Source organism: Podarcis erhardii (assembly GCF_964252035.2).
Source record: "Podarcis erhardii genome assembly, chromosome: 12".
NCBI classification, from domain to species: Eukaryota; Metazoa; Chordata; class Lepidosauria; order Squamata; family Lacertidae; genus Podarcis; species Podarcis erhardii.
This window is the reverse complement of record NC_138513.1, coordinates 7088623-7112355: the sequence shown is the minus strand read 5'-3', so window position 1 is coordinate 7112355 and position 23733 is coordinate 7088623. Positions and strand designations below refer to the sequence as shown.

The 23733-nt window shown below is 48.0% G+C and overlaps 1 protein-coding gene across 1 annotated transcript in view; it reads left to right on the top strand.

Annotated features, from left to right (window-relative positions):
* The window catches only part of LOC309325943 (mitogen-activated protein kinase kinase kinase 3-like), a 105458-nt gene that overhangs the window by 54332 nt on the left and 27393 nt on the right, over positions 1–23733 (top strand). The window contains exons 3-7 of the mRNA XM_081834351.1: positions 137–246; positions 15067–15110; positions 15595–15694; positions 20600–20713; positions 23054–23165. Coding sequence (XP_081690477.1) covers positions 137–246; positions 15067–15110; positions 15595–15694; positions 20600–20713; positions 23054–23165 — 480 coding nt within the window. The remainder of the gene's footprint in view (positions 1–136; positions 247–15066; positions 15111–15594; positions 15695–20599; positions 20714–23053; positions 23166–23733) is intronic.

Below are 23733 nucleotides of genomic sequence, written 5' to 3'. Positions count from 1 at the left end.
ACCCAATTGCTGATATTGAGAAAAATCCGCATATTATTATCATTATTTTTAAGTGCTGTGGTATGGGCCTTGGAGAGGTCCAGAAGGAGAAAGCTTCAGGTTTCACAAGACTAAATCTATTTCCTTTCTTCTGCAGACGAAGAGGAGGCACTCAACTCTATTATGAAAGATCTCGCAGCCTTGGGCAAATGCGGAGGCCTCTTGGATACCAACCGGAACAAAAACCACGTCTATTCCAACAAACAGGTGAGTTGAGTTGCAGGGAACACCTTCGTACAGGGCTCAAACGTTGTGCTTTCTCAAACACCAGATTCTGGTCCATTAGGATGAATGGGGTACTTCCCCACCATCCTTCATCTGACCCTCAGCTAGCCATCGCCTGCCTGCCTGCCTTTCTGCTTGCAACTAGCAGTATTCAATGATGTTTTACTCTAGAGTAGACCCATTGAAACTAATGAAAGGCCTGTAGGCTCCCTCCTTCATTTTAGTCTTGGTAAAACTCAGCATGGAGGAAGATCCCAGTGGTGAGACCAGAGTTAGTTGTCGTTGTTTTTTAAAAAATAAATAAATTTATTTATTTGGTTTTTCAGATTAAAATTTCACAATCACTTGTCCAGCATACAACATAAAAACGAGATTCCAAGGAATCTCCTGGACTTCCCTCCTCTCCTTTGTGGGTCCTGTTATTAATTGTTTCCTCCCGCATCTTTTATAATACAGTGGTACCCCTGGTCGCAAACGGGATCCGTTCCAGAGGCCCATTCGCAACATGAAAGGAACGCAACCCGCAGCGTCGCATCTGCACATGTGAGGGTTGCGATTTGCCGCTTCTGCGCATGCGAGTGACATCATTTTGCGCATCTGCGCATGCGCGAGCGGCAAAACCTGGAAGTAACCCTTTCTGGTACTTCCGGGTCACTGCAAGACGTAATCTGAAAGAACGTAACATGAAGCGGACATAACATGAGGGATGACTGTAATCCAAATCCATTGTATCCAAAATCCGCCATTAAACTACAAGTGATATTCCAGTCCTAATAACTGTTTATAATGGTCTTTAAGATAAGTTTTCAATTTTCCACATTCCTTGTTAAAATTTTGGTCTTCCTGATTTCTGATTCTCATTTTAGCCATTTTGGCATAGTCCATCAACTTGATCTGCCATTCTTCTCTGGTAGGGACTTTATCTTCTTTCCATCACTGGCACTGACAGTAGGTGGAGCCAGACCCAACGGCAGGTGGAGACAACTAACTCTGGTCTCCTAGAAAGACCAGAGTCAGTTGTCTCTGCTTGTCGTTGGGTCTGGCTCTACCTACTGTCAGTCTTCCACGCACCACAGCTGCTTGACAGAAGCTCAGAATGCATCTGTCCGTGTCCATACACATTCTCCAGAGCAGCCTTTCTCAAGCTGTGGGTCCCCAGATGTTGTTGAACTACAACTCCCATCACCCCTAGCTAGCAAGGCCAGAGCTCAGGGATGATGGGAGTTGTAGTCCAACAACATCTGGGGACCCACAGGTTGAGAACTGATGCTCCAGGGTGTCACTAGATCCGACGGCTGCTGAAAAGGATCCAAGATGTTCAGCAAACCCGTAGGCTCCCTAACAGCTGCAGTGATGTCCGATGACCCAGTGAGACTTTGTTGGTTTGGCTAGTGGGTTAACGTTTTATGAAAGGTGACGGTTGAAGGCAGGAGACCATCCTGGAATGAACTGAGGAACAGCTTGAAAGTCGAGATTTGTTCAACGAGTTGTGTGTTTCTTTTGCAAAAGCTGCACCTTCCTTGTTTTCGTTTTTCACATGACACACACACCGGGTATTTTCTCAGATATCTGGCCTCCCCTCTTTCCAAACTCTCTGTCCAAATCCTCCTTGCACCAACCATGATTTGTGGGAGACCTGAAGCAAAGGTTCGCTGTGGAACCGCCTTGTGCTTTTTAGCATCTGGTGGTTGCGGCAGGTGTCCACAGGTGAGCGTGGAAACAAGATGCCTCACCTTCTGACAACTGTACTGTGTGTGCATGTATGTGTGTATAAAAATGGCAAGGAGAAGGAGAGCTGCTGAGCCATTTCTTTGCCTTGCCGTTCTCCAATCGAGATAGCTCCCTTCCCCTGCCATCTTATTTTTCCTCTGTGGGATTTTGATTGTGCATCGACTATCCCATGGGGCAGTGAAATATACTCGGAGTCTAGTGTGGATTTCATGCTCTTTATTCAGCTCATAGTAGTGAGGAATGGAAGTTCCCCCGAAATGTCTGCTTTATATACATTATTTACGCAATGGGCCCCACGTGATTGGCTAGTTCCGGGATTCTCCTGTAGGCCAATCAGGTTGCGGATTCACTTCCACCTGGAGTTGGATTGGGTGGCTCCTGTGGACCAATCAGACTGCTGCATTCTGAATCCTATGCCCCTCATGCCTTGGTCAGATTGCCCTTCTGCTACCCATAATGCTTCTCATGCCTTGGCCAGATAGCCCTTCTGCTACCCATAATGCACCACACCCTCTGAATCCGATTGGTCTAGGACCAATCATAACAGGCAGAAAAGCCACCTGGGCAGGGGTGGAATTCATTTAGAGCAGAGAAATGTAAAGCAGTGAAAAAAGGTAAGGCACCCACACATACTTATCAGCTCCCTCACAAAGTGGCATTTGAAAAAAGGACTACCAGTAAATGTGCTTCTGTGTAACATAGTTTGGTCCTGTGTGTGTTACCCCACATTCTGTCTTCATTGCCGACAGCCTCTAATATTCCGGAAAAAGGGGTTGTAGTCCATTCCCACACTGTGGCAGGAGATGGAACAGATGGTTTTGCCCATCTCAGGCTTTCTGCTACCCATAATGCCTCTCATGCCTTGGCCTGATTGCCCTTCTGCTACCCATAATGCCCCTCATGCCTTGGTAAGATTGCCCTTCTGCTACCCATAATGCCTCTCATGCCTTGGCCAAATTGCCCGTCTGCTACCCATAATATGCTACCCATATGCTACCCATAATGCCCCTCATGCCCCGGCCAGATTGCCCTTCTGCTACCCATAATGCCCCTCATGCCTTGGCCTGATTGCCCTTCTGCTACCCATAATGCCTCTCATGCCTTGGCCAGATTGCCCTTCTGCTACCCATAATGCCCCTCATGCCCCGGCCAGATTGCCCTTCTGCTACCCATAATGCCCTTCATGCCTTGGCCAGATTGCCCTTCTGCTACCCATAATGCCCCTCATGCCTTGGCCTGATTGCCCTTCTGCTACCCATAATGCCTCTCATGCCTTGGCCAGATTGCCCTTCTGCTACCCATAATCCACCACACCCTCTCCCCAGAATGCCCTCCGCTCCTCCTTATATCTGTGCTCATCTGCCCACAGAAAACATTCGGTTCCTCTCTGTGAGTTTCCGAACAGCCCGCTGCAACTTTTAACTGCGTACTCTGTGTTTTATTATAAACAGCAGCTATTTCTTCAGGGAATGCTGCATGAGATCATGATTCACCTCATTCAGAGACGCTTTGTTATTATTATTTTTTCTCTCTCTCCCCAGTTTTTTCCAGCAGTTCTCTTAATCTAAACCAGCCAGCTTGGCTCTTTCCACACCAGCTTCCAAAGCTATAATGAAAGCTGAGCAGAAATTTGCTAGATCCTTGAGTGTGTGTGCGCGCGCACACACACACACACACACACATATATATTACACGCATTGAACGTAAACATACATCAAAACAGTGGTCGCCATGGTTTTTTCCTCCCTTGGGATGAGGCCATCTTCTTCCTGCCCTCGTTTTCTAAAAGACAGGCGTACATACCAGCGATTCCACTGCTAATTTAGCCGTCAGTTTTGCTCTTTCCCCCCTTTCTTTAGGTTAGCTTGCGGAGGATGGAACTATCAAGGACTATTCATCTTGAGGGCTATACATTACCTCCAAGTTTAGAGGCAGAGTTGCTGGGGAACTGTAAGCAACTGGCTGACCAGTTTGGAAAATGGGATGCTGGACCCTTTGCCCTGATCAAACAGGACGCTTCTCATGTTCTAATGGGCTGCCTCCCTTTTATTGCTATTCCCAGAAGTCATAGACTTGTAGATTTGGAAGGGACACCATGGGTCATCTAGTCTAACCCCCTGCAATGCAGGAATCTCAGCTATATCATACGTGATAGGTGGCCATTCAACATCTGCTCCAAGGAAGGAGAGTTCAAGACATCCCTGGGGAGTTGTCGAACAGCTCTGACTGTCAGAAATTATGCCTGTGGCTAGCTCAGTTGGTGAGAGTGTGGTGCTGGTAACACCAAAGTCACAGGTTCGATCCCCATACGTGCCACCTGCAAAATTCCTGTATTGCGTGGGGTTGGGCTAGATGACCCAACTCTACAGTTCTATGTTTAGTCAGAATCTCCTTTCTTGTAGCTTGAAGCCATTGGTTTGGGTCCTACCCTCCAGAACGGGGGGGGGGGGGGGGACCAAGCTTGCTCCATCCTCTATCTGAAAGTCCTTTCGATATTTGAAGATGGCTATCCTATCTCCTATTCTTGGGAGAAAAGCAATGACAAACCTAGACAGCATCTTAAAAAGCAGAGACATCACCTTGCCAACAAAGGTCCGTATAGTTCAAGCTATGGTTTTCCCAGTAGTGAGAGATGGACCATAAAGAAGGCTGATCGCCGAAGAATTAATGCTTTTGAATTATGGTGCTGGAGGAGACTGTTGAGAGTCCCATGGACTGCAAGAAGATCAAACCTCTCCATTCTGAAGGAAATCAGCCTTGAGTGCTCACTGGAAGGACAGATCCTGAAGCTGAGGCTCCAATACTTTGGCCACCTCATGAGAAGAGAAGACTCCCTGGAAAAGACCCTGATGTTGGGAAAGATGGAGGGCACAAGGAGAAGGGGATGACAGAGGATGAGATGGTTGGACAGTGTTCTCGAAGCTACCAACATGAATTTGACCAAACTGCGGGAGGCAGTGGAAGACAGGAGTGCCTGGCGTGCTCTGGTCCAGGGGGTCACGAAGAGGCGGACATGACTAAACGACTAAACAACAACATCCTATCTCCTCTCATTCTCATGTTTCCCAATCTTAACATCTCCAGCTCCTTCAACCGTTCCTCATATGGCTTGACTTCCAGACCCTTGATCACCAGAACTGGACACCGTATCCCTTCTGTGGTCTGACCAAGACAGAACAGAACCGTGCTATGGCTTCCCTTGATCAGGAAACTAGACTTTGGTTGATGCAGCCTAGAATAGCTTTTTTTGCTGCTGCATCACTTTTTCACATGGGTGCAATGTGTCCTTGAAATCAGGTAACGCCTCCTTCTTGCCAGGATGGAGAATATTAAGGGGAGCGTGAGGAGGTGTTGGAAGTTAGGTAGAGTATGAAGGTAAATTTGCCTTTGTTGCTCCATTGACCTTTGCTCTAGGGCAGGGGTCAGCAAACGTACCGTGTCTCGGGCCGGTGTCTCCAGCACCAATCGTGCAGTGGGCTGGAGGGCAGGGGAGCGCGTGCCCACACATGTGTGCACATGCTATTTCCGGCGCACTTCCGGCTCGGAGGAGGACCGAAAATAGCTTGTGCGCATGTGCAAGGGCCTCCTCCGACCTGGATGTGCACCGGAAATAAGGCTTGCGCATGTGCAAATAACACCTGCGCATGTGCACAGGCTATTTCCGGTGCTCCTCCGACTCAGAAGTGGGCAGCCATGCGGCGCAGTGCTGGTAAGAGCGGGCAGAGGCAGCAGGTGGTGGGGGTCGCCATGGGCTGGATAAACGAGTCCCTCGGGCCTTATCTGGCCCACGGCCCTTAGTTTGGGGACCCCTGATCTAGAGTTTTGGGGGGTTTTGGGGGGTGGAGCAGGATCGTGGGGGCAGCCATTCCCTCCACCCCAAAGCATGCTCCAGAAATGATGCTGCGTTGTGATGTAGCTTTCTGCTGAAAACAGGCCTCCCTGCAATGAATTGACCTCCTTGTATGATGCACTTAACACCAGCCTTTTGGGCCAGGTGAACAAGTCTAAGCCTCACATAGCAAGACAACAGTGTTCTTGTAAGCTTTCCTTTGGCAAGGGCCCTGCAGGCGTTAGGGCCCATCTAAGTTCTTTGCCAATTAAAAATCAAATTCTGACTAATTAATCTATTAAACGCTGCAGGTGAGGGATTAGGGTAAACAAAGAAACGCGTTGAGGAGTACTATCGGAAAAAGCCAATGTAATTCTGGGCTGCATCAATAGGAGTATAGCATCTAGATCAAGGGAAGTAATAGTGCCACTGTATTCTGCTCCGGTCAGACCTCACCTGGAGTACTGTGTCCAGTTCTGGGCACCACAGTTCAAGAAGGACACGGACAAACTGGAGCGTGTCCAGAGGAGGGCAACCAAAATGGTCAAAGGCCTGGAAACGATGCCTTATGAGGAACGTCTAAGGGAGCTGGGCATGTTTAGCCTGGAGAAGAGGAGGTTAAGGGGTGATATGATAGCCATGTTCAAATATAGAAAAGGATGTCACATAGAGGAGGGAGAAAGGTTGTTTTCTGCTGTTCCAGAGAAGCGGACACGGAGCAATGGATCCAAACTACAAGAAAGAAGATTCCACCTAAACATTAGGAAGAACTTCCTGACAGTAAGAGCTGTTTGACAGTGGAATTTGCTGCCCAGGAGTGTGGTGGAGTCTCCTTCTTTGGAGGTCTTTAAGCAGAGGCTTGACAACCATATGTCAGGAGTGCTCTGATGGTGTTTCCTGCTTGGCAGGGGGTTGGACTCGATGGTCCTTGTGGTCTCTTCCAACTCTATGATTCTATGATTCTAATTTCCCTTTTTCCAGCCACGAAAGATGCAAGGACAGCGGTCCTTTTCTGCGTCTCTCTGTTTGTTGGGGGTATATGTCTGTGTGTCCCCCTATTAAAGTGAGTTAGGAGGCCAGCTTAGCTTCTCCCCCAGTTTCCTCCTGAGGCAATGGGCTCACAGCACTTGCCCTGACACCCTACGCCAGCCCGTTGAGTGGTGGAAAGCTAGCTCCCACTGACCCTACCATTGGCACACTTCCGAGAAGTCCTGGCCAACGCCTGAGTCTTCCACACCTTCTCCAAGAAGCAGCGGCGTAGCGTGGGTTGTCAGCACCCGGGGCAAGGCAAGTAATTTGCGCCCCTAACCCCTCACCTGCCGCCGCTGCCAGCTTCTTCTTGCTGCTGCCTGGGCTGGTCAGGTGTGGTTCTCTCCCGCGCTCAGTGCTGCGCTGGGCGGCCGCTGCCCTGTCCCTCCCCCAGATAGTCCCTCCCTCGCTCTCTCTCCGCTCCGCACCGCAACGCACGCCTGGCACCCTCCCCCTCCACAGTGGGCGGCGACCCGGCAGCTTGGATCGGATTCGCACAGCCAGCACTGCAGTGAGAGAGAGTGAGTGAGCCAGGTAGGGGCAGAGAGCTGCGAGTGCGAGCGCGCCCCCCCCCCGAAATGTTGCGCCCGGTGCGGCTGGCCCCCCCTGCACCCCCCACGCTACGCCACTGCCAAGAAGTAGCTGTCCTTGCCCGGCGATGGGATTTCGTCATATGTTAGCAAGATGTCCTGGCCTGTGGTGACCTGTCTGGGCACATTTCTCATGGCAAGGCCCTCCACAAGCTTGCCACAAACCCTGATTTTGCTTCCAGGATGCCACCAGCAGGAAGGAAAGAGGCAGCTGGCCAGGAGTTTCTGGCTAAGAAAGTGACCCTGTACCAGGGGGAGAGGGATCTTGTACTTTGCTCCTTCCTGATGGATGAGTTTGATGCAATGGGAGGGAAAACAGCACAGGGGTGAGAACTCAGAAGATCCAGGTTCACTTGCTGCTGCACAACAGATAAAACGGGGGGGACTTTGGAGCATATTTTCTTTTCTTGTGATTTTGGCATTTATGCCAGAAGGCAATTATTAGAGGCCTTACAACTCAGTAGGCTGATTTCTTTGCCACCAACGGTTCAGGACCTGCTTTCGGACAGGAATGATCAAATTACTTTAATAGTGGCTGAATTTTTGAGTGCTGCCCATGTAGAAAGACTGGGTCATTATAAAGAGAATCAGTGGTTCTTAATTGATTCGGTAATGCTGTATTGTATTATTTATGCAAATTGATTTTCTATGGAGTTAAAGATCTGACCGGGACAAACCTTGTTATGTTCAGCTCGTATTTTGCACAATTTGTATACGGTGTCTGTTTGATAATGTGTGGTTTGATATGCCTAATAAAGAATAACTTTACTAAAGTTTAACTTTACTTTTGGACCAGAATAAGTAAAGAATAACTTTACTAAAGAATAACTTTACTTTTGGACAAGGGGGACACATTTATTTATTTATTTATTTCTATTTATTAACTGTGACGCTACACTGGTTGTCTTTATGGGGAACTTTTCAGGGGCCACGGGGTAATGGCAAATGGGGCCCAGAGCCGTCCTGACCCATTTCACAGCCCGAGACAAAATGCGACGGCGCTGTTGCATTCCCTCCCCGCTTCCGCCGTCAATGTCTTGCTTAATGGGGTCAGCAATGGCGGTGGCTTCCAGCAAGATCTCAGGGAGCGCTTGCAGTATAGCTGCCAAATGACCCCACTGGGGGAGCTGGGCATTGCCCCATGGTATTCCGCCGCCCGAGGCAGCTGCTTTGGTGGGCCAGCCCTGGTGGGGTCAAAGGCCAAGGTGGCCAGATCAATGGGTGTGACTTCTTACGTCTTAAGTCCATGCACATAAAGCTAAAGTTAAAGTTAAAAGTAAAGGGACCCCTGACCATTAGGTCTAGTCGCGGACGACTCTGGGGTTGCGGCGCTCATTTCGCTTTATTGGCCGAGGGAGCTGGCGTACAGCTTCCGGGTCATGTGGCCAGCATGACTAAGCCGCTTCTGGCAAACCAGAGCAGCGCACGGAAACGCCGTTTACCTTCCCGCCGGAGCGGTACCTATTTATCTATTTCAAGCCGAGGGAGCCGGCGTTTGTCCACAGACAGCTTTCTGGGTCATGTGGCCGGTATGACTAAACTGCTTCTGGCGCAATGGAACACCGTGACGGAAACCAGAGCGCACGGAAACACTGTTTGCCTTCCCGCTGGAGTGGTACCTATTTATCTACTTGCACTTTGACTTGCTTTCAAACTGCTAGGTTGGCAGGAGCAGGGACCGAGCAATGGGAGCTCACCCCGTTGTGGGGATTCGAACCACCGACCTTCTGATCGGCAAACCCTAGGCTCTGTGGTTTAACCCACGGCGCCACCTGCATCCCTTACATAAAATTGGACGTCTCTATATACAAAACCACATATTCCCATCCTCGCATTTATCCTCGAATCCACCCGTTTCAAATGAAGTTGATCTTTGGGCCCCTTTTTCTCAAATAGTTGTTTTCCTAGCGAGCGACACTTGAGTGCAGGGGAAGTCGAAATCCTGCAAATCTTTTCTCTCCACCCCCCCTTCTTTTGCATCTGGCTCTCTCGCATTTCTCTCCTCGCCAGCCAAGTGCTGTTATGTGAGAGGCGGCTGGTGTGTTTTCTTTGGCCCTCGTCCAGAGGAGGTCACTGTTGTTGTTATTGTTTCATTCCGGAGAAGAAGGATGCAGTCATTATTTCCCCCTCTCTTCTGGGGCTCTTCTGGGGCTGTTTTAAACAAGTGCTCTGGCGATTTCCAGCAACACGTTGTTCCTAAACAGAGTTGTTCTGGTCAGCAGAAACAGCGTCGAGTCTTGCGGGCGGGGGTGGGAGCTCAAAGCTCTCTTGCTCAGCGAAGCAAACGGCGCTCATTGCATAAAACTTCAGAATTCTGTAGGACACTTCCAGGACATACGATTTGCATGGGGAGGGCTGTAGCTCAGAGGTAGAGGCTCTGCCTTATATCTAGGAGGTCTCAGGTTCAGTCCCCGGCGTCTCCAGGTAAGACTGAGAGAGACTCCTGCCTGGAACCCTGGAGAGCTGCTGGCAGTCAGTGAAGACAATATTGAGCTAAATGGACCAATGATCTGACTCAGCAGAAAGCAGAGTCCTCTGTTGCCCCTTTTGCATTTTGCAGCCAGGATCAGGGAGGCCATGTGACTCGTGAGCAGAGAGATGGGGAGGGAACCATCTGAATACAAGTTTGTGTGTGTGTATTATTATTATTATTATTATTATTATTATTATTATTATTATTATTTCTATACTGCCTTAAAGCCGGGGGTCTCAGGGCGGGTCACAGAATAAAATCAAGATACAGTCGTACCTTGGATCCCAAACGCCTTGCGAGTCAAACGTTTTGGCTCCCGAATGGTGCAAACCTAGAAGCATAGCTGTCAACGTTTCTCTTTTCTTGCGAGGAATCCTATTCGGAATAAGGGAATTTCCCTTAAAAAAAGGGAAACGTTGACAGCTATGGAAGTGAGTGTTTCGGTTTGCGAATGTTCTTTGGAACCCAAATGTCCCAACGCTGCGCTTGGTTTCCGAAAGTTTTGCAAGTCGAACGGACTTCCAGAACGGATTCTGTTTGACTTCCGAAGTACCAATGTATAAAACCACAAAATAAATAATTGAAATAAAAACAACAACCCAATCACCCCCCCCCAAAACGAGGGCATAGGATGTACCGTATTTTTCGCTCTATAGGACGTACTGTGTGTGCATCCTATAGAGTGAATGCAGGCTGCGCGGCTAAGCCCAAAGCCAGAACAGGGAGACGGAGTGCTGCGCAGTGCTCCGTCTCGCTGTTCTAGCTTGGGATTAGCTGCGCAAAGCCTTCACCCCGCTGCCCTGCGGATGCTTCAAAGGCTGTCCCCAAAGCCAGAACAGCGAGAGGCTATCCCAGAAGCCAGATCCCTCTTGCTGTTCTGGCTTCTGGGGTTCAGAATTTTCTTCTTCTTGTTTCCTCCCCCCAAAACTAGGTGTGTCTTATCGTCCGGTGCATCCTATAGAGCGAAAAATACGGTAAATCAGATCAACCTAAGGCCTGGTTAAAAAGGAACATTTTTGCCGGGCGCTTAAAGGTGTATAATGAAGGCACCAGGCGAACGTCCTTGGGGAGAGCATTCCACAGACAGGGAGCCACAGCAGAGAAGGCCCCGCTCTGGTGCTGCCACCCTCCTTGTAGGTTTTTTTCTTTTTAAAAGCTGTATCCGTAACCAGAATGTCACAAAATAGTGGCAGTTTTCAAGTTCTTCAAAACCCTGATGAAGTGTAGGATGGGAGCATGGAAACTGCCAACTGCGCTCTGGGCAAAGTATGAGTAAAAGATAAGGAGAGTTTTCAGGAAGAGACGTCACCCCACTCGCCCATCTAGGAATTCTCCTTATTTGATAGAAAGCAACGTGTGGCTGATTTTTCCAAGGCCTGCTTTATCCAGGGTAGGGAATACATTTTTTTCCCACCCAGAAAAGAAAGGAAGGGAGGAGAGAGATGACGCTGTAATTTATTTTTGTATTTATTTATTTCTGAAAAATCTATTAATAGTGGGGCCCTCCAACCAATGGGCTTTGCTGCTTGGTTTCAGGCCACAAGGAATGTGTACGCTTGCTAGGGATGTGGGGGAAATTCAGTCCCATTTGTGTTGAAAGGTGAACCTACCAAATCCATACTTTCTGAAGCGTCACAGAAACCCAAACTCAGCCACTGCTTCGAAATTTGCAGTGCATTTCTCTAGCCGTGTAATGTCCACGAAAATACCCATTTACAGTGGTGCCTCGCAAGATGAAATTAATCCATTTCGTGAGGCTCTTTGTATAGCGGTTTTTTCGTCTTGCGAAGCAAGCCCATTGACAGCTTAGCAGATTAGCGCTATTAGCGGTTTAGCGGCTTTTAGTGATCAGCTGTTAAGCGGCTTATCAGCGGATCAGCTGATAAACGGCTTAGCGGCTTAGGGAAAGGGGGGGAAAGGGGGGGAACCCGCAGGAACTCGCAAGACATTTTCGTCTTGCGAAGCAAGCCCATAGGGAAATTCATTTTGCAAAGCGCCTCCAAAACGGAAAACCCTTTCGTCTAGCGGGTTTTCCGTCTTGCGGGGCACCACTGTACTAGGGTAATTGCTTGTAAAACACTTAGAACAGGGGTCAGCAAACTTTTTCAGCAGGGGGCCGGTCCACTGTCCCTCAGACCTTGTGGGGAGCTGGACTATATTTTTGGGGGGAGGGGGAATGAACGAATTCCTATGCCCCACAAATAACCCAGAGATGCATTTTAAATAAAAGGACACGTTCTACTCATGTAAAAACATACTGATTCCCGGACTGTCCGCGAGCCGGATCTGGCCTTAGTTTGCCTACCCATGACTTAGAAGTTTTGCCACAATCAAGGAATATATGCAGTTTTTAAATAATATAAAATATGCATGAACACATGTGCATTTAAAAATAAACGTACCAAGTTGCATTACATCAGGGGAAATTGCTGTACAAAAAAAAATGTATATTAGGATAAATTGCAAGGGGGTGGGAATTGCATATTAGAAGAAATTTGCACTAAAATGCCGATGAATTTTCATGAGGACTTTTAAAAAAAAGAATTGTGAACTGATGCAGACGTGTGGAGAACTGAACTGAGTTTAAGTCTAGAAAAGATGAGAAACCAAGAGAAGCCGAAATTGACACATACCCAACTGCCTGTGCCTATGAAGTGGAGGGGCAAAAACCCCAGGACTGCAGGACTGCAACTCTAGGGTGTGTTGGGAAACCAGGACTGCCATCCATTTGTAGTATGTAAGCTTTCCACTCGCATTAAGGCCCAGGAATCGCTCGCAGAAGCATTCCCATCTCTGGAAAGCAGAATAGGCAAACTAGCCAAGTTTCCTGTGCCCCTATGGCCTTCCCAACGTCCATCTCTTAAGCATAGCTGTCAAGTGTCCCTTATTTGGCGGGACAGTCCCATGTCCCGCTGCTGTCCCTTATTGATGATGTCCCTTAAATAAGCTACTGAAGGTAATGGGGCCCTTTCTATGTCCAGCTGTGCTTTGTCAACAACAAATTGTTGCTGTTTTTTTGTGTTGAATATATGCTATATGGTAATTTATGGACCTAATAGGTATCTAAATCCATTTGCATGCAACAAAATATTTATTTTATCAAAGTAATTGTTGATCCCTTATTTTGGCTGCTGAACCCTTATTTTTGTGGCTGCTGGTCCCTTATTATCAAATCTGTAAGCTGACAGCTATGCTCTTAAGGCAGGCTTCCTCAATCTCGGCCCTCCAGATTTTTTTCCACCTACAACTCCCAAGATCTCTAGCTAGCAGGACCAATGGTCAGGGATGATGGGAATTGTACTCTTAAAACATCTGGAGGGCCGAATTTGAGGAAGCCTGTCTTAAGGCTTACAAACTTTGGCTATCTGCTCCTTCTAGAACTCTAGAACTCTTTTCTGGAAGCCCGGCAAAGAGATCTCTGGTCCAGAATGGGCCTGTTACCACTTGCGACCTGTCACAACAGACACAGCCAGCTGACCTTGTTCGGCTGGCTTGCCTGGCGCTTGGCACCGTTCCCCTGCAACCTCTGCCAGGGCCAGATCTCCAACAAAGTACCCTTCTGGTATGGAGTGTTGGTGTGAACTGCAGATGTTGTTGAAGCTACAACGCTCATCATCATCTAGACATTGGCTGAACCACCTGGGGCTGATGGTGGGTTGTTGTTGTTTAGTCGTTTAGTCGTGTCCGACTCTTTGTGACCGCCTGGACCAGAGCACGCCAGGCACTCCTGTCTTCCACTGCCTCCCGCAGTTTGGTCAAAATCATGCTGGTAGCTTCGAGAACACTGTCCAACTATCTCGTCCTCTGTCGTCCCCTTCTCCTTGTGGTCTCCATCTTTCCCAGCATCGGGGTCTTTTTGGTGAGGTTTGATCTTCTTGCAGTCCATGGGACTCTCAAGAGTCTCCTCCAGCACAGTAATTCATAAGCATCAATTCTTCGGCGATGGTCCAGCTCTCACTTCCATACATCACTACTGGGAAAACCATAGCTTTAACTATACGGACCTTTGTCGGCAAGGTGATGTCTCTGCTTTTTAAGATGCTGTCTAGGTTTGTCATTGCTTTTCTCCCAAGAAGCAGGCGTCTTTTAATTTCATGACTGCTGTCACCATCTGCAGTGATCATGGAGCCCAAGAAAGTAAAATCTCTCACTGCCTCCATTTCTTCCCCTTCTATTTGCCAGGAGGTGGTGGACCAGTGGCCATGATCTTTGTTTTTTTGATGTTGAGCTTCAGACCATATTTTGCAATCTCCTCATTCACCATCATTAAAACATTCTTTAATTCCTCCTCACTTTCTCCCATCAAAGTTGTGTCATCTGCATATCTGGGGTTGTTGATATTTCTTCCGGCAATCTTAATTCCGGCTTGGGATTCATCCAGCCCAGCCTTTCGCATGATGAATTCTGCATATAAGTTAAATAAGCAGGGAGACAATATACAGTGGTACCTCGGGTTAAGAACTTAATTTGTTCCGGAGGTCCATTCTTAACCTGAAACTGTTCTTAACCTAAAGCACACGACTTTAGCTAATGGGGCCTCCTGCTGCTGCCGCGCCGCCAGAACACGATTTTTGTTCTCATCCTGAAGCAAAGTTCTTAACCCGAGGTAATATTTCTGGGTTAGCGGAGTCTGTAACCTGAAGCGGATGTAACCTGAAGCGTATGTAACCCGAGGTACCACTGTACAGCCTTGTCGTCCTCTTTTCCCAATGGGGGGTTAGACTCCAATAACACCTAGAGCAGTTTTCTTCTGTGTTGGGCCTCTAAGTTTTCTTGGACTGTGGCTCCCTTCATCCCTAAACATTGGCCATTCTGGCAGAGGTTGATGGGAGTTGGAGTCAAGCTTTGTCTAATGGGCCAGAGGTTCCCCATCCCTGCTTCAGAGAACGTTCAAAGTGTTTGGTGTACTTTCTCCTTCTTGGAGCTTCTTAGCAACCCAGCAGGACAGCTTGCTATTATTCCCCCCATTTTGCAGATGGAGGGGAGGCAGACTGAGGCCGAAGTCGGCTCACTTAAAACCATCTAGTGAGAGCACCATAAAGCAGAGATTTGGATCTGGGGCTTCCAGATTTGTCTAGCCCAGGTTTTTTTTGCCACTACGCTGCATCGGCTCTGTAGCTAATGGGTTTCTATCTCTTTTCGTTCCTCAGTTGCGGAATGCCAGGATCAAATTTGACCACGATGGAGAGAAAAGGTAGAATGTATTTTAATTAACTGACTGTGATTTTATGTAAATTGTGCTATTTTTACTGTTGTTAGCCGCTCTGAGCCCGGCTTTGGCTGGGGAGGATGGGATATAAATATATTATTATTATTATTATTATTATTATTATTATTATTATTATTATTACCTTCCCTGGCTCCATGAAGACTGATGTGTGTCATTGTGCTTCGTTAAATCGTATAAAGCCCACAGTCCTCCGTTCCATTAATTGTTTCACACGTACAGAGAGAAACTGCCTGTCCTTTAGGATCCTTCAAACCAAAAGGAGTAACCCGTACTAACAATATGCTAATTTGTTTAAAACTGATTGAGTTTAATTTAATTGCATGCAATGTTGTTATATGTATTTGCTTTTCAGAAGTGAAAGCAATGGAAGAATGTACTGCTGCCCCACATTACTGAGCAGAGGCAGAGCGGCGCTTTAAATAACAAAATGCCTATTATTTCCTTGCAGGATTATGCAGTTCCAGAGGCCAGTTAAGTTCAAAGAAGTTCTGCAGAAAGCCATGGACGCTTTTGGGCAGATGATGGACTTGCAATACGCCAACAATGAGGTTGGTTTCTTTGCTTGCTTGTGTGTGTGTGCTTAAAACAACCTCCTCTCTGCAAGGCGGGTTACAGCAAACTAAGAAAGATTCCCTAGAGCTTGTTGGCTGGTTTTTGTTTTTTTTTAATTAAACTGTATATATATGTTGTTAGGGAGTGGGTGGCGCTTTGGCCTAAACCACTGAGCCTCTTGGGCTTGCAGATCAGAAGGTCGGCGGTTTGAATCTGTGCGATGGGATGAGCTCCTGCTGCTCTGTCCCAGCTCCTGCCAACCTAGCAGTTCAAAAACATCCCAGTGCAAGTATGAAATGAATTTTATTATGGTCCCAGACCAGATTCGCCCGTGCAAGTAGATAAATAGGTACCGCTGTGACGGGAAGGTAAATGGCATTTCCGTACACTCTGGTTTCCGTCGGGTGTCCCGTTGCGCCAGAAGCGGTTTAGTTCTGCCTGCCACATGACCCGGAAAGCTGCCTGCAGACAAACGCCGGCTCCTTTGGCCTGGAAGCGAGATGAGCACCACAACCCCATACTCACCTTTGACTGGACGTAACCACCCAGGAGTGCAAGATCAAACCTATCCATTCTGAAGGAAATCAGCCCTGAGTGCTCACTGGAAGGACAGATCCTGAAGCTGAGGCTCTAATACTCTTAATGAGAAGAGAAGACTCCCTGGAAAAGACCCTGATGCTGGGAAAGATGGAGGGCACAAGGAGAAGGGGACGACAGAGGACGAGATGGTTGGACAGTGTTGTTGAAGCTACCAGCATGAGTTTGACCAAACTGCGGGAGGCAGTGGAAGACAGGAGTGCTTGGCGGGCTCTGGTCCATGGGGTCATGAAGAGTTGGACACGACTAAACGACTAAACAGCAACAACATCCAAGGCTCCTTTACCTTTTACATTTTATATCTTGTTAAGTATAAATTAAGAACTGGGCGCAAAGGCTTTTCCCAGCCATTCATGACACCTGCCAAAGCTTTCCTTGCACCTAATATTTAATGAGTCTATTAATTTGGTTGCAGGTTGCTTTGGGTTGCCCTGGGCAGGATAAAGAGTGGCTAACAAATTTAATAAACAATAATGATGAACTGCTTAATTAACCCTTGCTCTTAAGGAAGTGTCAGGGAACTGACATTGGAGCCAGAAGTGGAGGCAGGGCTCCCAAGCGATGCCGGAGAAGGGCCAAGCAGGGAGAGAGGGGACTCAGCAGCTGGGGAAGGAAATCAGCATAACACCAGGGATAAAGGGGGGAGGATGGGGGAATCGGAGAGAGGGCTCCAGGACTCTTCGCTGGAGACCAGCAGGGAGAGCACAGGTCCTCCGCTACCCACACCCTCCTTGCGCAGAAGGCTTCCGCGCAGGGAAAGTAGGCGGAGACTTGGCGTCAAAGAACTTCTTTGCTGGAAGAAGTTCAAGAAACGCCCACTGACGGATTCTGCTAGTGACTGAACAGCCACAAAGTGAAGGGCTGTCCAGCCAGGAAAGGTTTAACCAGGCTACCTAGGCAGGAGTGGCGGCAACTTACGCACGAGCAACCCCATATAACCATTACAGGAAGCTACAGGAGCCATATTCTGCATTGATGTAGCCGAGCACCAGGGAAGCACACTCTCCTGGCTTTGCTTTCTGCCTGGGGAGAGGCTTGCAAATGTCACCTGAATAGGAGACCCTTTCTGCACAATTTAGCAATTGGGCATTTAGCGCTGTGGCACCTTCCCCTTAAATATTAGACAAGTTCCACCTCTGCTGTTCTTTCAGCACCTACCAAATACCTTCCAACAAACCCAGATGGGCAAGATATAAATATAACAACAACAACATCAACAACAACAGGAACAGGAACAATAAATAAATAATAATAATTTTACACCCTTGTTACGTAGCTTTAGGCGCCAGGCTTCTCTCTATTCTCCCAGGCTTTTGGCTCATTAAACTTATCTGGCCTTTTAAATTGTGTGTGTTGTGGAGAGTGGGCATTTTTGTTTTTCTTTGTTATTATGGTATGTATTTTTGTGTCTTTCTATTGTGAACTGCCCTGGGATCTTCAGGTGAAGGGCGGTACAGAAACTTAATAATCATTACGCAGGTGGCGCTGTGGGTTAAACCACAGAGCCTAGGGTTTGCCGATCAAAAGGTTGGCGATTCGAAGCCCTGTGACAGGGTGAGCTCCCGTTGCTTGGTCCCTGCTCCTGCCAACCTAGCAGTTCGAAAGCACGTCAAAGTGCAAGTAGATAAATAGGTACCGCTCCGGCGGGAAGGTCAATGGCGTTTCCGTGCGCTGCTCTGGTTTCACCAATAGCGACTTAGTCATGCTGGCCACATGACCCGGAAGCTGTACGCTGGCTCCTTCAGCCAATAAAGCGAGATGAGCGCCGCAACCCCAGAGTCAGCCACGACTGGACCTAACGGTCAGGGGTACCTTTACCTTTAATCATTATGTGGAGATCTTCCCCTGTTTGCATCTGTGCTGGAATTGTCAATAGAGTTGCATCATCTAATCCAAATTGTTTTCAAGGTGCTTTTATTGTTATCTCAGGTAGGCTCCCCGCTCCCCAGCCACCCTCCCCCCAGTTCAATGTAAATCTCACTTGGAAACCTGCGGAACTCCCCGCAACCTGCTTTCTTTCTTACTCTCAGGCTGAAAAACATGTGTTTTTGCATGGGAGCAGCAGCACGATGGCCAAGACACCTCCACCATTCTTAATATCCTACACCTGTCTTCTTCACCCTCACAGGCTCAAACCTTGAGAAGCTTAGCGAGGTGATGAATCAGCATGCAGCAAATTGTGCCCCCCCCCCTTCTCCCTGGCTCATCAACTTAGCTGTTCAGTTTTACCGGCTGTAAGAAAGCTCTGCTCCATTTCCTGAGCCTGCAACCTGCCAACTCTCTCTCTCTCTCTCTCTCTCTCTCTCTCTCTCTCTCTGGTTTACGTGTGTCTATATTTAGGTCCGTGTCTGGTAGGGAACTTTCATGTAAAGAGCAGCCTCGTTGGCAAAGCGAGGCAGAAAACCTTCTTGCTAGACACAAACAATTAGGCAAAAGGACCACAGGCAGAAGTTTTCAAACACGGTGTCTCTTTTTTTGGCGTCTCGATAACCTGGCACGGGACCACATGGAACATTGGTGGAGAGGCTCCTAAGTCCGTAGGACATTTTATTCCAGTCGGAGGCAGTTTTTTGGAAGGCCTGTGTAGGTTTGGGGGTGGAGGATGGGGGGTGAGGTTAGGGGGCTGCCAGGGAACTGCCCCCAAAGTTCAGGTCCAAATTCCAGGCCAGACTGATTAGGGGTGGGGAAATGTTCAAATACAAAGTTGGAATGGGTGGATTATTCCCATTGTTCACAAAACTAACTTCATGTTACTTTCACATATGCATATTCATAAGTCTGTTCTGCCCCATTTTGGCATTACCTGTGGATTTTGTTCTCAAAAAAAAGAAAAAAAAGAAATCCACACACAATTTGTGTTTTTTTAAAAAAATATTTTATTACGAAGCACATGCTTGAAAACATACATCATCTCCATCCACACAATTATAAATGTATTTTAAAGCATCGCAGTACCTTTTTTTGAGCAGAGAACTTCATCGCAAATTATGAAGAAGTGCGAAATCTTAAGGATAATTGTTGTTCTCTTTCTTTATTAAATTTGTATACGGCTCTTCGTCCGAAAATCACAGGGTGCTCCTAAACATTAAAATGCAGAATAAGAACACAAAATACGTAATAAAAGTAAAACCAGAGGCAAAACAATACCCTCCCCCCCCCCCAACACATTTAAAAGGGCATTGCATGTCAGTCAGCCAAAGGCCTGGCTTCATATTCTGAACATTTATGAGGCCTCTCTTTAATTAAGTTCTGATCCTTATATTAGTCTGGGAAGTGCAAAAGAGGACCTGATTCGAACCCCAGTCTCAACAGCAGAAATACAATTGGTTGGGACATTGGAGAGGCCCTTCTCAGTGGTTTTTATTACACTCTACAAATTTTTAGCTGCTCTCCCTGGTGTTTTTAAATTGCATGTTAGCTTTGCCTCTTTGTGGACTGATCTGTTTTTAAATTATATTGTGAGCTGCCGTCGGTGTTTATTTTAGACAGATGTAAGTTTTCCTAACAATAATAAGCGCAAATGAAATCTGTGCCTCCACGACTGGATAGCTAAAGCACGCTGTTTTCTGAATTGAAATTGGAGCAGCTTTTATATCCAAAATAAGTACTCTTCTACCTTGCTCTCAGAGGAGCCCATTTCTTTTTTTCCCTTTCTAAATCAGTCACTCGTCTGAACAAACCTGGAACGAAACAAAACCCAGAACAGGGAATCATGCAGAGACACAATGAGCAGCTTCCTTAGTGGTTCGACACTCAGGGCTTGCAGGGAAACCTGTAATTATCTGATGAATTCAATAACTAATTTAATTCTCTGGGCATGCTAAGAGTTCTCTCCCTGCAGCCCAGCGTTCAGAAGCAGCTGCCTTTAAGAAGCACGCCTGTCTTGTTTTCAAACCGACAAACTACGCAAGAGCAGCTGGATGCTGCGTTTGCAGTTTATGTGTCCCTCTCTTGGTGGGTAGCATTTTGCAAGTCGGATCCAAGTCTCCGGAGTGTTTTATTTACTTTTTCCACACAGGTCTTCCCTCCAGCGGAGCCAGCGGCGCTTCTGCACCTTCCCTTTCAAAAGGCCGTTGTTTTGATAACTTTTATCCGATTCCTCCGGGGGGATGCTATCTTGGAAGAAAAGGTCAAAGCCCCCAGATGTTTGGCTGCTATTTTCTGCCGGGGGCCTCGGGTTCCTTTTGCTGTGCCCCAGGTCCAACTGCCCACCTTCCCGCCAGTTCCCAAGCCCCTGGCTGCTCTCTGGCTTCCTTTGTTTGTACCTCAGCTGCAACAACGGTGTTTGTTCAATCTTTTCCCAGCTCCTGATTCCCCTGAAATCCCAGGAAGACTTGGACCGGGCAGTGGAACACTTGGACCTCAGCCCTTCTCTGAAGAGCCTAAAAGTGTTTGTGAAAACGGCAAAGAAAACAAACGTGAGAGAGCGGCTGCGCTTTCCCCAACCACCCCTTCCTCCTTCCATTTGTGTACAAAGCAAAATGCGGTGGGGATGCGGGTGGCGCTGTGGGTTAAACCACAGAGCCTAGAACTTGCGAATCAGAAGGTCGGCGGTTTGAATCCCCGCGACGGGGTGAGCTCCCGTTGCTCGGTCCCTGCTCCTGCCAACCTAGCAGTTCGAAAGCACATCAAAGTGCAAGTAGATAAATAGGTGCCGCTCTGGCGGGAAGGTAAACGGCGTTTCCATGTGCTGCTCTGGTTCGCCAGAAGCGGCTTAGTCCTGCTGGCCACATGACCCGGAAGCTGTACGCCGGCTCCCTCGGCCAATAAAGCGAGATGAGCGCCGCAACCCCAGAGTCGGTCACGACTGGACCTAACGGTCAGGGGTCCCTTTACCCTTACAAAACGCGATGCTCTTGTCCCAGGGAGTCAAAACGCTCTTGCGTGTTTTAATGATGTATCAGGTGGCGAATGTGTCACAAGGGACACGTTAGAACTGGCATCTGGTCGTTTCAGGGGTTTTTTTGTTCACTCAGCTCTGCTTTGGAGTTCGTTTTTCTCCACCCCATTGTCTGAACAGCCCCTGAACAGTGCAATTGCCGTCCTGTTAGCATCTAGCAAAACCCAGCCTACTTGGTATTTGGGATAAGGAGATAAGTGTCCCCTTGCAGGATCAGACCAAGGATTCACCTAGACTAAGGTGGGAGTGGTTGTGGTGGGGACTTTTTCAGCCTGGGGCGGATGGGAGTTGTAGTTCCAGACATCTGAAGGGTGCCCAGTTGACAAAAAGGCTATTGTGATTAATTCTTCAGCTTAACTAGACAGATTTCCCTTTGGATTCCCTAGATCAGGGGTGGCCAACTCCCAAGAGACTGCGATCTACTCACAGAGTTAAAAACCCGCAGTGATCTACCCCCTTTTGGGGGGTTCAGGTCAAAATTGTTGAGCTTCCTTTTATGGGCTGTAGAGCTAAAATATTTAGCTTTTTTGAGGGGAGCCGAAGTTCTTGGGCTTCTTTGGGGGGAGTCCGTGATCTACCAGTGATTTTCCACAGACGTCCAGTGATCTACCTGTTGAATGTTCCTGCCCTAGATTCAACCCCGCGGCATGAACTTTGTGTGGTAGTGTGATATTTCTCCACACAAGCCTGCACTCTATAGTTCCCACTGACCAGAACCGAATCTTTCTGTCTCCCTCTCACCTTCCTCAGTTGACCAGGGTACAGCCCCACACCCATTGCCATTACAGTCGTACCTTGGTTGACAAACGCCTTGCGACTCGAACGTTTTGGCTCCCAAACGCCGCAAACCCACAAGTGCGTGTTCCGGTTTGTGAACGTTCTTTAGAACCCGAACGTCCAACGTGGCTTCCAATTGGCTGCAGAAGCTTCCTGCAGCCAATCGGAAACCGCGCCTTGGTTTTTGAACGTTGTGGAAGTCAGACGAACTTCCAGAATGGATTCCGTTTGACTTCCGGGGTACCACTGTATTTTGAAGCTGGAAAATAGCATTTTTGGAAGGAGAGCAAGTCTCCTCGTGTGCCTTCCTGAGCCACTTTGGACAAAGCAAAATCTCTCAGGCTCCTCAGCCTTGGGGCCAGTAAAGACCATAGAGTAAAGGAAGCATTTCCCAACAGTCTCCTTCTGCCCTCCGTCAGAGACAATGGGAGTTGCAGTCCAACCACATAATAATAATATAATAAGAATTTATTATTTATACCCGCCCATCTGGCTGGGTTTTCCCAGCCACTCTGGGCGGCTTCCAACAAAACACTAAAATACAATAACCTATTAAACATTAAAAGCTTCCCTAAGCAGGGCTGCCTTCAGATGCCTTCTAACATGGGTTCAAGTTACAAGAAAGGGGGATCTGATAAAACATCGGGCAGGAAGAACCTTCTGACAGTAGAAGCTGTTTGACCGTGGAACAGCTGACCTTGGAAAGTGGTGGATTCTTCTTCACTGAAGAATGAATCCATTGGCTCTGCCTGTCGTTGGCTCTGGCGCCCCCTACTGTTGGGCTCCCTGCTTTCTGCCCTATCAGTTCCCATGGGCACCAGCCACTACAGATTAGGGTCCAGCGATATGTTTCTGGACCATAGCTGTCAACGTTTCCCATTTTTAAAGGGAAATTCCCTTATTCCAAATAGGATTCCTCACAAGACAAGGGAAAAGTTGACAGCTATGTTCCGGGCAGGGAGACTGAGTCCCAGTTGACCCTGGGCTTCGGCACTCATGCATATGCCTGGAATATTTTAAGCACCTCTCCCTGCGGAGGAGACTGAAACCTAACAACTCTCTCTTCTCGTACCTCCCTTAGTCTCTGCAACCCAACAACAGCAAGCAGCACGAGATGAGGATCTCCAAATCGATGGGAGATATCTTGGGGTCCCTGTACAAAGATGCAGAGAGGACACGGAAGCATTCCACAGGTCGGTGAAACGCAGCTTCTCTTTCTCCCACAGGGTCTGCCAGGGCAGTGACAGCCAACTTTTCGCATCAGAAACAGGGGGCCGCTCCAGTCCCCGGCCCCAGCTCCACCGAGTGTATTCTGCAACATGCCATTGATGCAGTAACAGTGTGTTAGTGATGGATTTCCCTGTCTAATTTCAAAACCAACTGATTCCAGGGGGCTGGAGCGGAAACACTAAAAGCCCGGTTTCTAGTGCAAGCTAAGCACATTTCTCATCATTCAACACTCTCAGCAGTGCCCGATCTGAAGAGCAGTCGCTGGGCAGGGGTATATGGCCGGTGTTAAGTTGTGGGTGAACATATCAGACGACACAGCGATTCTTCAGACAGCTCTTGTTTATTCACAAGCCAGAACAGAACTGAACTGAAGGGTTCAGCCAGCCTGCTTATATAGAGCTCCACTACAACGCAACAGTAACCACTTTCTGTAACTATCCAATCGCTGAACGTCACTTTCAATCCCTTATTTGCATATGTGGACCTGAGTGAAAACTATCTACGGTATCCCCCTGCTGGCCCTGGGTGAGA